Source organism: Arachis ipaensis, chromosome B06, assembly GCF_000816755.2.
Source record: "Arachis ipaensis cultivar K30076 chromosome B06, Araip1.1, whole genome shotgun sequence".
NCBI lineage: Eukaryota > Viridiplantae > Streptophyta > Magnoliopsida > Fabales > Fabaceae > Arachis > Arachis ipaensis.
The window spans coordinates 128,356,028-128,371,946 of NC_029790.2; the positions used below are offsets into that span (position 1 = coordinate 128,356,028).

The window sequence follows — 15,919 nt, forward strand, 5'->3', positions numbered from 1 at the left end:
GAAATTCGAAATTCGGCAACGATCTCTGAGCATGTGAAACTTGGTTGCCATAGAAGAACTAGAATCCGAACCATCAACACTGTCGACGAGTAAATTCTAAAAAAACCTGTAATGAAATTCGGCAACGATCTCTGAGCATGTGAAACTTGGTTGCCATAGAAGAACTAGAATCCGAACCATCAACACTGTCGACAATCACGGAGTAAATTCTTAGCATTGCAATCTTGATTATATCTGCAGCAGATCCCTTGAGGAACAGGGGAAAAAATATTAACACAAAGATCATCGAGCTCTGAAAAAAACATAATCCTACTCCGGATCCAGGATTGAAAATTTAAAGTATACCTGACAAATGGAATTCACAGCTTGCCTTTGAGCTTTTGATTTTTCTGTACTGTTGCCAAATTTTATTTTAGACAAAAATCGTTTTCTTCCCTTAAGAGTCTCGACATATCTGGATAGTGCATGAAGAAGCAAACCACAAAGTTATAGCCCAACAGTAACAGGTTTAGAAAGAATGCAGTTTATCCTATGTTTTTTTTTCCTGATGAAAAATAAAGCTAGCTATACGATAAAATACTAGCATAAATATGCTTAGTTTGCTCTATGGTTAGATACAGAAATCAGTAAATCATTTAAAATAATTAAATAGTTTCTATTTTCTAATACCTAAAACTATAATTTATGTCTACAAAGAAAAACAAATAAAAGTGTGGTTAGATAAGACACCATTTCATGAGACTACAATTTTTGGAAAACAATGTCATATGTTATCAGAGTTTATATGATCAAGGATTAAGAATTCAATGTTAATCCCTATTCTTCCATATAAAACTAGAATTCCACCTCTAGGTATGATGGAGTAAAGTACTATTCACACTTTAACCCTAAAAGGCAGTATACTAAAGCATATTAAGGGAGGCTTTGGTAAAACTTGTACTTTCAAAAGTTGCTCATCTTTCTTGGCTTTTCAAATATAGCTAACTAAAAGTTCTTAGATAAACAAAATTAGTGGCTTTCATTCAATAAGCATGAGTTACAACAATAGTATTTAGTGAACTTACTTTTAAATTAAAATAACTTTAATAGACATAAATGTAATAAATAGTAAGTCACCAAAAAGAAAATGTAATAAATAGTAAGAATAAATCTGGATATTCATTAATATATAAGATTATATTAGATTTTTAACTTTAAAAAGCACAAGCTATCTTTAAAATATATATATTTTTTTTGGAAAGCACAAGCACATTTCTAATAAACTTTACCAAACCACCCTAAATATAAAACTATTCATGAACATTCACAAAACATCTTAACCTTTCAGAAATTAATCGCAAGCGTAATCAATAATTGTTTGAACCAATTGGTGTCCTAAGCTTATTGCTTACCTCATCTTAGTCATTATAGCATTGCAGAAGGGATATGTCATTTAGGATATACAAAAGTGGGAAAAAGTCTCCTCACCCTTTGAGACGACAAGATGAAACAACTTCATTGAGCCAAGAAGCAACACCAGGAAAAGAGCTTTTGAAATAACTAATCTTTTCTGCAGCTTCATCAGAAGTGCAATCAAGGTGATCAGCAAGGCTATTGGCACCCATTCCATAAAGAATTCCATAAACCATCTTTTTAGTCTGATCTCTCTCATTGGAGCTGACAGAATCCTCTGCACACCCAATCCACCTTGCCGCTATCATTGTAAAGGCATCACCATCAGGCTTACTGAGAAGCTCAATGAGAGAAGAGTCTTTAGAGAAGTGTGCCATCACCCTCAATTCTATTTGAGAATAGTCTGCTGTTAACAGTAACCAGTTGTCCTGCAACAAACAAAATAAACAAATAAGAACACAACACAATCGCACAAGTATATCACACAAATACACTTTCCTAAACTTTAAAATGTTCCAAATAAGGTTTGTTGAAGAATAGCAGACTGCAACGGATATACATTGGGAGTTTTGGATGATAGGAAGAGAACCCCCGGGCGGGGCTGGGGTGGGGAGGGGGGGAGTTCACAAAATAGAAGGAAATCACTGTGATGGAAAGCACAATTTTCTTACTGTTCATTTATATAAAATAAAATAAATGAATGAAAGACAGAGAGGAAGTTTGTTAAGTGTCTATGTATCCAGCCATACTTTTGCTTCTCTTTATTTCCTCAAATTCAACATATGTTAAGCGTCATACTAAAAAGGAGGTTTGTCCTGCTATAAACGTGAATCAAATTTCAGTAGGGAACTTATTGTAGGTGTACAACATCGAAACACATTTTAATTTTTAACAATGCTGGTTGGCATGACAGAGATTGGGGAAACCATTCTACACTAATAACAAACTCATAAGAACTGGGCACAGCATAGAAAGAAAAACTACACTTGTCTTGAAATTTACTAACTAATCTTGCATTCAATAAAGACCCAGGTCCTATCACACACACATACACAACAACGACAACGACAACAACAAAGCACACACAGATACACAAAACGCAAATAAAACATAACCCAAGGTAAAGTTAAAGACCTGAGTAGGAATAAAGAAATCACGAGCATTAATGCTGTAATGATTTTCATCAGCATCTCCTTCGCTTTTATCCTCTTCCATTTTGAAGTCTACTGTATGTTCAACACACTGCATCGTTCATAAAGACAGTCCATAATATTAAATATAGCAAACAACAAGGGAAAAAAAGAAGAGGAAACTTGCAGATTAAGATCATATACCTGAAGATTAGGTTCCTCCATTGAAAGTCGACCAGTTGCTGTAGATGTCTGAAGCCAATGCCCATGTAATGTATACTTCTGTGTGCTTACCGATAGCCTAGCTAGAGAACAAATTGATCCAAGTGTAGTGTTCAAGAGCTTTGCCATTGTTCGATGCTCTTTAATGATTGGAACAATGGGATGTACATGCCTGAAAAATAATCATATTTTCTAGAATAATGTGCAAATATGAAATACAAAGAAATTTTAAATCAAAATACAGATATATTGGGAAATATATTTACAACATTTTTTGTACACCTTAAAGTGTACACATTTATTTTTGAGATAGTGGCTATAGTGCATTTATTGTCCAAAATTGGAAGGTGTACCGTGTACCAAAAAGATTGTGCAAATAACACATTTATATATTTAGCCTCCTACATATAATAAAAAATTCTGGTCTCTACAGCATAGGTATACTATAAATCAAATAACATACAAATCAAATAATCAACTCATGGAAATAATATGGGAAGGTTCATCATAATATTCCTAAAACTGAGATTAGAAATGCTCAAACTCAATGGGATATCACAGCCCCTTCAGAACCCACTTTGTCACCTTTTATTAACCCTCTTGCCTCTGCTCTAAAAATCAGCAGACCAAGAGTATCTACTACTAGGTGAACAAAAAGGGGGATAGGCAATCACCATGTCTCAGGTCCCTTTCACCACAAAACTATCACTTTGGCTAGCTATTGACAATCTCTTGTAAGACATCCAGAAATGCCTTTCTGTTGCAGAACTTTATCCAAGAAGCTCCAGCTAACCTTGTCAGAAGCTTTCTCAAAGTCTGACTTAAAAAGAATACATTCTTTTGATCTTCTCCTCATCATCCACCACTGAATTAAAATCAACATGCTAGCCAAGCACTTTGGTTGTCCAAAATAGCATCTCCGAGCATTTCACTCAAGTGGGTGGAAAACCTTTGTAATGATCTTGTACATGCTGGTTAAGAGGCTAATAGGTCGATAGTCCTTGACTCTAATCAACCTATCCTTAGGAATGAAGGTGATAAAAGTGGAATTCATGCTCTTCCTAATATTTCCATTCCTGTGAAATTCCTCAAACACCTCAAAAGATCATGCTTGATAACAATCCAACACACTTGAAAAAAACAGACAGTGAAACCATCAAGTCCAAGTGCCTTATCCTTATCCATGCTCCAAACAGCCTGTTTAATTTTCTCTAGATCAAAAGGTCTCTCTAGAAATGTTGTTTTGCCCTGGGGAATTACCAACCAATCTATCCTTGAAGAAAGGTCTAGATTTGTTTTCCTCATAGTAAAGCATCATAAAAAACCATGTTTGCTTCTGGAGCTTTTCTTCTTTCTATTTAGGTGCTCTTCTATTTCACTTTCTTCATAAATGACTAGTTTGAGTGTTTGAGGATGATGATGAATGCAGAAACATGGTGGGTGGTACGAACAAGAATGAAGAAGGTAATGAAAAATCAATGACTTTTCATGGAATATTTTATTTAATTCAAGTGTTGGTAACAATACCCTGCGGGTACTCAATTGAATTGTTTTTATTTAAGGTAGGAACCTGAATACAAATTTAAAACTATAGCAATTTATTTGAAATTTCAGTAAAAATATAAGAGCCTTAAGAAAAATCAAGTTAAAGATTGACATATTTTCTTACTTATGCATTACATCTGATCACACCCTGTCTACTTTAAAAGATACAGACTCCCTAAACGTTCATCTTTCATAAGATTTTTTTAAAAAATAAAAGAAAATACCCCTCCTTAATTTTCATCCAGACACATGGAGAATTCTCCAGACACAACAGTTATTTTCAATGATAACAGCAAATGCTACCAACATATCAACATAACCAAATCACCTAAATGGATCGAACTTGTCTTCTACATACCAAACCTACTATAAATATGTTTGTGCGGTATAACATCCTTCCATCCCACTTAAGTCAAACCATCAAAATCTGAAACATTTTAAAGATTTTCACGTATTATTTCTCTTGATCTTTCTCATCTCTAGTTATTTAGTATTTAGATACAGTCCGCCCGATAGTACTTAGCTTATACGTCCTTTTGTAAGGTTGAAAATCAAAGAGGAAAGAAAATCATTAAATATGAAACTGGAGGCATAGACATAAATTCGCAAACCCAAGGAAAGGTATTTGTTGCTCTTCTATTTATTTATTGAGTTTAATTTTAATGCACTGACAGTGTAAAGCATTTTACACAGTCGTGCAATCACATCTGTCCTTTTGGATGACCATTCATGCAATCAATGTGAAAAGTAGTTATTTTTATTGATATGGTGCTATGTAATTGGATGCACGTGTAAAATTACTTTACATTGACAATGCATCAAAATTAAATTCTTATTTATTATATAAACTACCTACTAAGTACTAACAAAAGCAACAGCAAAGTATTAGAAGTTATTGGAAGATTGCTTTTAATAACAATTAAAAGGAAAAAGAAAAACTTGCTGAATACCTTAATGCATCCAAGCATTGCTTGCCAGTACTTGCATGTTTTTTCCCCTTATTTCGGCCATCAGGAATAGGCAGCATCAAGTGTTCAAAGAGCACCTTTGCAATGTCTGCTGGCATATTCAATGAAAATGTAATCCCAGCCAGCTTATAAGCTTCCTTTTCAAGATACTTCAGCCTTTTCACCAACAATTTACGAGCCTGAATGCATCTCTCCAAGTCGACACCAATTCCCCATAGCTCCATGTCAGCAAGAACATTTACCTAAAGCAGCATCCATGTAGCATTACTCAGTGCATGTAAACATATAAAACAACTGAGAATATAAAACCATAAAAACAAACATCAAGGTAACTTGGTATAATTGTTCATAGTCTTAGTTTATAATTGTGACAGTACATATTATTTATAAATTTATATTGAGAAAATTTATGGGAAAAAATAAAGCAAGCCAATTCTAAATAACATCCTTCTTATCACTGCATTGAATGTTTGTAAAAGCATCTTGCTGCCAAACTTCAAATAATCAAAATGGCCTGAAAATAACATACCTTTATACATTCCAAATAAAAGCTAATATCAACTATTTCATCACCTTTTTTACTTTTATGGCTTTTATTTAAGCTTTCAAGCAAATTAAAAACGAGATTAATTCATCGTTTAGTATTTAGCAGCTAAATCACCTTATATGATACACTGCAAGGATATGCAAATCTAATGCTAATCTTTCTATGATATTTCACCAAATATAAGGAGAAAGTCCATCAGAGTCAGCATGTAGAACCACACAAAAATGTTAACTATACAATTAAGAAATTAAAATATTTAAGTCATTTAGTGAATTTCATATACAGTTAATCTCAGTTTTCAATGGAATAGATTGGTTAACATGTTGATAATTGTTCATAAGTTCATTGCATAGTTAGCATTTCCAGAAAACCCAAATTGGAATAAATTTACTACACCGTTGACAGAACAACACCAATAAATGAACATTTGAGTTATACAAATATACAAAATCAACAAGCTATATAAAATCTTTTGTCTTGCTTGCTGAAGGAATTCATATTTTCAATATCTATATATATAACCAAAACAAAATTTCCAACATGAGAAAGGACCAAGATGTCTTTACATGAGAAAGTTTTACATGTCTATGCATATGTCCAAGAAAGGTCCTAACCCCTAAATGAATCCAGCACTTGTTCGATATAGTTTACAATTTTTTTTATGCATCAAATGTGCAATGCATGAATTTATAATTTATTTTAATGCATACATCCTACAATAAACAAGTTGCTAATTTTAGTGTCAACACACATCAGAATAAAAACACACTTCATTAAGTAATAAAGTTAATGAAGTCTAGAGAAGTGTTGGCTAGTTAGAACAGTAGAGCCAGCTAGGATAGGACAGCTATAAGTTAATTACAGCTTCCATATCTAACTTAAGTATGAAAGCACTATTCTGCCCTTTGGACTAGCTTATGCAGAATCCTATCCCACATTGTATATAAACACAGATCAGTGCTAAGCTCAATCATAATACAGAGTACACATTTCTGAACTTTCTCTCTTCTCTTTGAATTCTCTCGTGTCTCAAACTGTATTATTAAAATTAAAAAATTACTTAAAATCTTACCAAAGGGATTTCTATTCTCATAAGCACTTCAACAAGTTCTTCAGAAACAAGTAATTTCCAAAGAACAGAACATAATGCTCTTGTTTGAGCAACCCGTCGGCAGCAACCATTATGTGCAGCTCTTCGCATCTGATTCTTCCACCTGCCACTCTGATTAGCAGCTGCAGCATCCTCAGAGGATAACCTCTTCTTTACCTCCTAAAATATCAACATAAATACTTAACTCTAAACGACCTAATATCTCCTACAATAACACAAAACATAGTCACATATGTACAAGTATCCATGCAATTCGAATATTTACATTACCTTCTCCAGGTTTGGATTTGAGCTCCTCTCTTCATCAGGCCACAGTATCCAAGTCACAATACACATGTCAATTACATCTTTAATGAGGACACGTGGTAGCAATACATATGAACTATCTACAATTTCAAAGTCTTCATTATTTCCGAGATTGTAAGAGCAACCAAACCTCTGAAGTGAAACTGCAGGCTTTTTTAAAACCTGAATTTGAATCTTCAAATTCCAAGTGAACTTTTTGACATCTCTTTTTCCTAATATTTTACTAATCCTGCTCCATCTATCCTTGGCAATCTCCAAATCATGCTTAGAATTAGAAGATGAAACTTTCAGCTTGTGACTGCATGCACTCAAGGATAAACTGTCATCGCTTTTACCCATAGACAACAAAATATCCCTGGGAAGGTTAATGTAGTATACAGGAGAGCATTCCCAACAGATGGCTATGCCATGTATTTCAAAAGGAGCAGGAGAGTGTAGTTCCAATCGTTTGATATAGTGGATATCAAAGTAGAACTCTGGCAAAGTTTCCCATAGATCCAGAAATGAATCAATCCCACCAGGACTACTACCTGCATTAATGGGACCTCTCTGGGTGGAACTTTCCATATTTCCACTTGCTAAAATTCTACTATGATGTTGGTCCTCTGAACCACGAGCTAGGCACCCATCATGTATGACGGTGGTATCAGTTGGATTCTGTAACTGATCAGAGAGAGTGGGCAGGTATACATTCTTGGTAGGGTCAAAAGTAGCATTGGGCTCATTTCTTATAGATCCAATAACTGGAGCTTCAGAATTTTCAGTAGACAAATTAAATGGAACCTCACTGATTGGTTTTCCTTTCAGATAAACTAGAGCATCATTTTCAGAATCTTGTCTCTGTCTTGCTAAAGCAACTTCATTAGAACTATCATTGTGGACTGCATCAACAAAACTATGACTAGTGTGAGCTGTGTCACTTCCAGAGTTACTTCCAGCTTCTTTCTTGGTAGAATCAGAAGCAGCAGTAAATATGGGAGGAGCAAACTGTGGGACATCATATCCAAGTGACTTATATGCTGAGAAAGCAGCAACCCTTGCCTCATCAGCTTTATCAAGAACAATCTTTCGAGCACCATTCTTGATCTTCTTCGCCACACCAAATTGTAAACTCCGTTTCGCAGAACCTTCCAAAATAAACAAAATTAAATCTCGTTGTCAAAATAGAGTCTAGATTGTCTCCACAGACATCAAAGATTTATGGAATGAATTGAAGCAATAAATTAAAGTCAAGTAGAAACTATAACAAGAATTGAAGATAAACTCAAAGAAATAAAAAATATAGCGCAGTGCTAACAGACTCAATTGAAAAAGTTATCAAGAAATATCGACAAACAAGAGGTCCCTATAAGATGTTAATCCAATTATTTTAATGCCATTTTAACCATATGTGATTTTTCATGTAATAAAGCACCAAAAAGGTTATCTCAATCTTTTAAACATAAAAACAAATAAATAAATAAATTCACTAATAAAAATTTTTGAAGATGACCTTCTGTTGCCCATGATGACGATTCAAAAAGCGCCTTAACTATTTCCGGTACCGAAGCTTCAGCAATTGCAAGAGGTGTTCGTAAACCTGCTTTATAGAGTGCTCTAGCTCGAGAACCCTACAAATTGAATGGTAAACAAGGCAAAGCAATGAGCTCTATCACAAGCCTATACTAAGAACAAGACATAAACTATTTGATGGAGTATGCTAGAGTGATAGCATTCGACTGCACCTACTTTAACATAGGGAATGGCAGTAAGCTCTACAATCTCTGCTCTGACTCCAAATGACACACGATTCTGAAATTTAGCAACTAAGCCTTCAAGATCATGCCAGCCAAGCCTCTCACAGAATGCAGAAACCATAGATGCAAACCTTCCAGCATTCTCTTGCAAGGCTTGAACCATTCCTCTGGCAACTTTATATGCTTCACAAACCTCGCCCACAGGAGTTTCCTTTAAAAAAGCACATTCATTCAAGGAATGATTTAATCACTAGAAAAATATTATAGATTAAATAAAGAGGAAAAGAAAGATATTGTTAAAGCAATTGTTAAAACAAAAGTTTAAATATTGTTAGAACTACAACAGTAAGCAGAACAAAATTTTATGACACTATCCTTTAAATATTGTTTACTTTCGCTTAACAGCAATGCTTTGCTTTTTCCGTTACCCCTTGACTTCCTTTAGGATCTAATTTACTTTCATGGCTTCTCTTTGTTACTTTCAGGAATTTTCCATAATTGGACATGCAAAAGGGTACTGTGTTAACACCTTGAGTTCTTGTTCTAACTGAGAAGGATTCCTTCTTACTTTTCTATCTTTTTTTCCTAATGGCATCCATCTTTGGAAAAACATAAGAAAAAAAATACAAATAGTGATATTTTAATCCACACAACAGGAAAAAGCACCTGAACTAGCAGTGACAAAATAAGAGCAACATAGAATCGTCTACAAACACGAAGTGTTTGATCATCTGAGAGTGCAGTTGCATCAGAGATCCCGAGTTGATTTCCTCGTTTATTGTTTATCCCTCTTGTACTGTCACTTGACTTGTTATAAGAACGTATAGGTGCCCCATGTGCCATACGCATCAAGAATGGTTCCGTCACACCTACTCGATTACCAACTGACTGCAAAAAGTAAAATAAATAACGAAATAAAAACTAAAAAAATCAATGATAATCAACAGGTGTTACAAATATGCTAAAGCTTCCATAGAACAGTTATGTCAAAACTACAAACATAAAGTTACTCCAAATTGATCTCCCTTGACATTTAAAGACAATTCAAACAATACACTTTGCACAGCATACTAGAATAACAGACATAGAGCTCTGACTTCAAATTTTACCATTTCATTGTTCATTTATATAGTTTGGACACTTTCCGTACTATAAATTTATTTCTTCTGCAAAGATAGGTTATATTGAATATCTGATGAAATCCAAGCAGCTCCAAAAGTCTTTCTGAAAAGCAACATGGGAAGTTACATCATGAACTATGTGATGGCTGTATTTTCTAGAAGAAACCAACCTGGTCAAGTGGAGACAATTTCACAAATCGCTCATAGTACAATTCCCAATCTGGCTCAACATCAACATTGATTGGAGTGACCAAGTAAACTAAGTGCAGGTCAGATGCGAGGACAAATCCTTCCCTAGCCCTTGAAAGGTCAGCGAGCACAATCTAAGATCAACCATACATAACAGGTTAATGCCAATGATAAACATAACTTTTAAAACTTCCCCAAATTATCCACCTAAATATTAAGCCATCCCCAGAATAAGAAGAACCAAAGAGAACAAACAGAACAGTGAAAATAAAAGTAAACAGAAACATTTACAAGTGATTCTTCTGGAGAGAGAGAGCTGCCAAATGATGCACGTCCAAGAGGTGTTGTACTGTAAAGTTTAGTGTCTTCATTCCATTCAAGAAACTTTCTTTGGCACAACCAGCGGAGGGATTCTTGTGCAGACTTTACCACATCTTGGAATGGTTTTGTGGAGTTCAAAAGAGTACATCTAACGTAGCGATGAACATCACTAGCTGTTTGAACTATTCCACCAGCCACAACTTCTAAGATTGCATGAGTCATTCCATTCACATCTTCAGATAAACAGGAATGTAATGGTGGACAGTTTTCATTAAGAAGCCCCATAACTCTTTTTACCTCTTCTGGTTTGCAGATAAGTACCTATGAAGATCAAAATCATTTGACACATTCAACTAATCAATTAAGTATAACAAAACAGTGCAATCAATGTAACATGAATATGCCCACATACATATAAATTATAATTAATTAAACTATAACATGCATGTGAAAAGCATAACCAAGTAGAAGCAAACAATATGCATATGGAATTATTGAATATGTTAAGTACAACAAGAGAAGAAATAAATAAAGATGATAATGAGTCAAAATACATAAAAGTACATCATATCAATCAGCCTAAAAGCAAAACACAAACACTACCCATATAATAGTTGAAAGTGTAACAGAAAAGGGCATACACTTTCTCCTTTTGTATCAATTCCAGTACGACCAGCACGACCAGCCATCTGTTTGTACCTCGTCCCATCTATAAAATCACGACCAATTCTAGGCTGGCGGAAAATAACCCTCCTAGCTGGCAGATTAACCCCAGCCGCTAAGGTTGATGTGGCAGTTAAAACACGTAAAAGTCCTTTTCGGTAACAGGTTTCAATTATCTCTCTTTCCTCAACCTGAGAACAGTGAAAATGGTCTAGGACTTGAGAAATAGGTGAAATATTCTGCCACAAATTCATTCTATATACCATACGTAAAGTTCAGGTCAAATGAGGAATTCTACTAAATTGAGTTTGCACTAACAATGTTAGCGGAAGCTATAAACAAAGAAGAAATAAAAGAATTACCGTGAGGCCAGCATGGTGAAATGCAACACCCGAAGGAAGGGTTTCCTCTAATATGGGATCCAACCCAGCAGGACACTTTCTCAACGAGTCGATAGCAGAAGTAATATCAGCAAACTCACAGTCGTTCTCCTGAATATTAGCAATAAAGCTTTTAAGGAACTTTCCAACATGCCTTGCTGTCGATTCACAACCCTTTCGACTAGAGCAAAATATTAAGACTGATTGTCCCTCTTGAACAACCTGAAAGCATATTAATTGTTGATAATTATTCAGGGTTCACTACAGAGTGTATACATTGCAGTTAAGACTCTAAAGCACCCACCTCATTACAAAGCTCAACAACATGATCCGGATCTTTACCACCAAGATCAGCTGCCTTTGAGATTGTTCTAGAAAGTTCCATACTCTTGTCATATATGGAATTACCAACTTTTATATATTCTTCTAAAGGAACTGGCCGGAATTCTGTCTGGTATAGTGCTGCCTTAAGGTAAAATTTGCAACAATCGAATTAAAAGAAAATCACCAGAAGAAAAGGTGCTTATACTGATATGACAATGTTGAAAGCTTCATTTATCATTTTGGAAACCAAATTATCTAGCACAGTAATACTTGTACCTCAGATAGAGTCTACAAATTATGATTCAAAGAATTCCCTGAAGTTTCATATTGTCTTTTGAATTAAAAATCATGAACTACAAGATAGATTCCTCTTAGGATTTGCCTTGCTGATGCTGAGTTTCTTCAATTTCATGTCAATGTTCATCAGCAGTGCATTTTGGTGGGGAAGAAAGTGAAAACCAATAAAATCCTATTTTCTATTTTTACTTTTTCATTTCAAACAAACCTAAAACCAGAGAACATTAGAAAATAGAATGGAAAATGTTTGCGCAGACCAAACATGCCCTAAATGAATTACTTCACAACCAGAATATTAATTTAGTGTGATATCAACATAGGAAGAAGATCGTCGTCAAAAAGCTTAGGAAGATAATCCAGTGCAAATCCCCAGTTCACCACCCCCTGTTCCTCCCCCCAGCAGGGCAACAACTCCCTAATTCTCTATTTATTTCCACCTTTATTCATTATATCCATGCACTCTAGTATTGTCTAGGTTCCTAACACAGTCAGGTGGGATCAAAGTTTTCTGAAAGATAAATACCAATATGTATGTTATGCAGATCATGTCTGAACAGATTGAAGTCCAATAATTGCTACTTTTTGGACTTATTTTAGGTTAAAAATGGAAAAAAAATAATACATGCTATTCTTATGTTTGTTAATGAAGCATTTGTTATGTATGGAAATAAATAATGTTTGAAATACTCCATACTTGAAGCCAGTCAGCAACTGCTGCAACATTTGGCATTGTTGCACTCATTCCAACAATTTGCAGACCTTGAGCAGGATCAGATTTGTCGCTGCTTCCACCTGAACTTTCTCCTTCACTTGATTTTGAAATACCTTCCCCTGCCGCATAACGAAGTTTTGTCAACATGAGTTCCAGAAGATAACCTCTATTTGCATCACCAACCTGTTAAAAGACATAAGCAACAAAACACTATGAGAACTGTCTAAGTGTACCATTTTGCATGTAATAGAATTCCCATCTCCTAAACATGTAACTAAAAAGTTAATGAGTGACAATACCATATGCAACTCATCTATCACAATAATTCCCATCTCTGATAAACGGCCCTCTTCCAATAATCTATTGATTAAGGAGTTTGCCTTCTCTATCGTGCAAACAGCCACAGAAGTGTCTTTAGGAAGTGTTCCACCACCTTGGTTCCCAAAATAACTACGAACATATTTACCAAGTGGCTCAAGAAGACGTTCAAGGTGTTCTGCCTGTGAACCAAATTGACATCTAAGTGTAAATTTTGAGCTGTTGAAATATGGAAGTTCATAAGCACATCCACAACCTGAATCGTATTTTTAAAAATATAAATAAATGAAAAATTAAAAAATTAAACAGAAGAGAACAAAAAGTGCACCTTTTCAGCACAGATTGACACATATGGAAGAACAAGTATTGCCATTTTATCGGTAGATATCACCCTCCGCAGCATTAAAATCTCAGCAACAATACTCTTACCAGCACTGTGGCAACAAGAAAATCATTTCATACATGTTTCCCTCAAAAGGAAGACATATAAAGGTAAAATGAGAAGGATATAGAGAAAACAAAACAAACAAATCAAATTTATAAAGGAAAATATAGATAGACAGGAATTTCAATAGTGTAAAAGATGATAAATAACATGATGCAGGTATAGAAGAAATGATATAGATCTTGAGCAACGATATACACAGAAGTATAAAATAATATATTGATTCAGTCAGACATTCAACACAAGAAAAGTAATATAATATGAAATAAAACATTTATTGATTAAATATGCTTCTTTTTCCAGATGTCATTACAAAAGTATAAGGCTGTAAGTGATCTTAGTATTTCTGACCAAACTCAAGAATAGCATTCTATCTAATGAAATCCTGAAGGTGGAAGACGAAACAAATGCAAACATGTTCCTCAAATTCGTGACCCTTGGCACATTATCATTAAACCCTTTACATAAATGAATAGGGCATAAATATAACAGGGTGCTGTAAGGTCCCACATTGAGGAAGTGCAACTATGTTAATTCTGCATGGTTGTATACCCTAGTTATGGCTGATTAAGTAACTACTTGGGTATTTCCCCTTATTGAGCCTGTGTGCTCGCACACGCACATGCACAAGTACATACACACAAACAAGCACTCACTATAGATACATTTGCATGCTCTTGTCCTGATATCATTGTTTTTCAATACTATCCAAATTATCTGTTCCTTCCAGACACGTTTTACAGAAATATCCAGTTGCATAAGAGAGTACCTTGTAGAAGCACAATATACAAGATTTCTTCTCTGAAGGACACCATCCACCCGAAGACAGTCAACCTAATAGATAGAAAGATAAATAGAAAGTTCCAATAAACTTATATATGCCAGAACAAAAGGTTTTCGAAGTAAATAATTTTTAAGATCAGATTGTAATGTTAAACACAGCCATATTTCAAGTTCTCATATCCAACTAAATTTACACTGTTTTCACACCTGGTTAATCACATAAATATTTATACCAAATTATGTTTATTTGACAGATAACAAGTACCAAGTATTTTCCCCTGGTACCAAAAAAGAGGCCCGACTAGTTACAAATTTGAACATCATTAATTCCTATCAAAAGAAAACATCCATTAACCACATATATCATAAATTATGTCACAATAATAACCAAACAATATGACTAACGGGAAATTTGCACATCGTTAGAGCAGCTTAGACAGGGTGGATAGAGCAAGCTTAGAAAGGGTGGATACTTTTGGTGTAAAATCAGAACCCACTAAACACTAAGCCAACAACTTGAACAAAAGTTAAGACACATTAATAGAAAGAAAGAAATGGGAAAAAAAAGTGTAAAACAAATAGCAGCCAGTACCCAGTAGTGCAATACATCTGGATAGAAGAGCATAAAATCAGTTTTATAGAAAAAATAATGTGTAGCAAATTGTTATAATAAAAGGCAACTAACCTGCCATTCATAAAGCTTTGAGATTCCTTTCTTTCTATATATACTGCATATTTCAGGTGGAAGCCAGCTGTTTAGCTCTAAATGATTCTTAAACGACAGACTACTTGACGGAGTACAAGCTTCATCAGATTTATGTGTATTAACTGCCATTGCAACCTCATTGAGGGGTGAATTAAATGTCATACTAATATTATCCTGACTTGAAAAATTCATTCTTTTGCATACTGCATCTACTAAAGGCTTCTCCTTCCCTTCATCAATCTTTTGATATCTATGATCTGTTACAGAACCACACTCATACTGTCTACCACCCTCACAAGTAACATTAGTCAGATTACCAACACCACGATCTTGCAGGGTACTTTCACCCAAAATATTATCCTCAAATGAAAAATCAAAATGCTTCACAGGAAGAACAGAGACTTCTTTCTTGGAATCTTTGGTGTGCATCCCCGCTTCCCCCTTCCAAAATCTGCTTTTGCATTGATCCATTACTTCCCTCAGCTTTCCATCATGACTTTGTAAATTAGATGAATTCTCCATTTCATGTTGCTCATCCACCACATTAATCTTGTGCATAACAATAGAAGAATCATTAGTCACAGGAACACACAAACCATCAGCAACTTGAATCGCTTCATTCCAAAAAGCTGAGCCAGGTGAAAAACTTGAGCTTCCACGTGTTGACTTTGGAGTCTCCTTGACACATGCTTTGACAACCAAG

At 34.8% G+C, this 15,919-nt stretch overlaps 1 protein-coding gene across 1 annotated transcript in view; it reads right to left on the bottom strand.

Moving 5' to 3' along the window:
* LOC107647534 (helicase and polymerase-containing protein TEBICHI) overlaps positions 1–15,919 on the bottom strand; it is a 20,836-nt gene that overhangs the window by 2,300 nt on the left and 2,617 nt on the right. The window contains exons 4-24 of the mRNA XM_016351606.2: positions 15,196–15,917; positions 14,497–14,561; positions 13,611–13,716; positions 13,264–13,464; positions 12,947–13,147; positions 11,936–12,097; positions 11,614–11,853; positions 11,230–11,442; positions 10,559–10,909; positions 10,249–10,401; positions 9,624–9,845; positions 8,950–9,168; positions 8,714–8,831; positions 7,186–8,348; positions 6,877–7,074; positions 5,240–5,499; positions 2,727–2,916; positions 2,527–2,634; positions 1,468–1,820; positions 346–454; positions 107–247 (exon numbers count right to left, since the gene is read on the bottom strand). Of these exons, the coding sequence (XP_016207092.1) occupies positions 107–247; positions 346–454; positions 1,468–1,820; positions 2,527–2,634; positions 2,727–2,916; positions 5,240–5,499; positions 6,877–7,074; positions 7,186–8,348; positions 8,714–8,831; positions 8,950–9,168; positions 9,624–9,845; positions 10,249–10,401; positions 10,559–10,909; positions 11,230–11,442; positions 11,614–11,853; positions 11,936–12,097; positions 12,947–13,147; positions 13,264–13,464; positions 13,611–13,716; positions 14,497–14,561; positions 15,196–15,917 (5,495 nt within the window). The remainder of the gene's footprint in view (positions 1–106; positions 248–345; positions 455–1,467; positions 1,821–2,526; positions 2,635–2,726; positions 2,917–5,239; positions 5,500–6,876; positions 7,075–7,185; positions 8,349–8,713; positions 8,832–8,949; positions 9,169–9,623; positions 9,846–10,248; positions 10,402–10,558; positions 10,910–11,229; positions 11,443–11,613; positions 11,854–11,935; positions 12,098–12,946; positions 13,148–13,263; positions 13,465–13,610; positions 13,717–14,496; positions 14,562–15,195; positions 15,918–15,919) is intronic.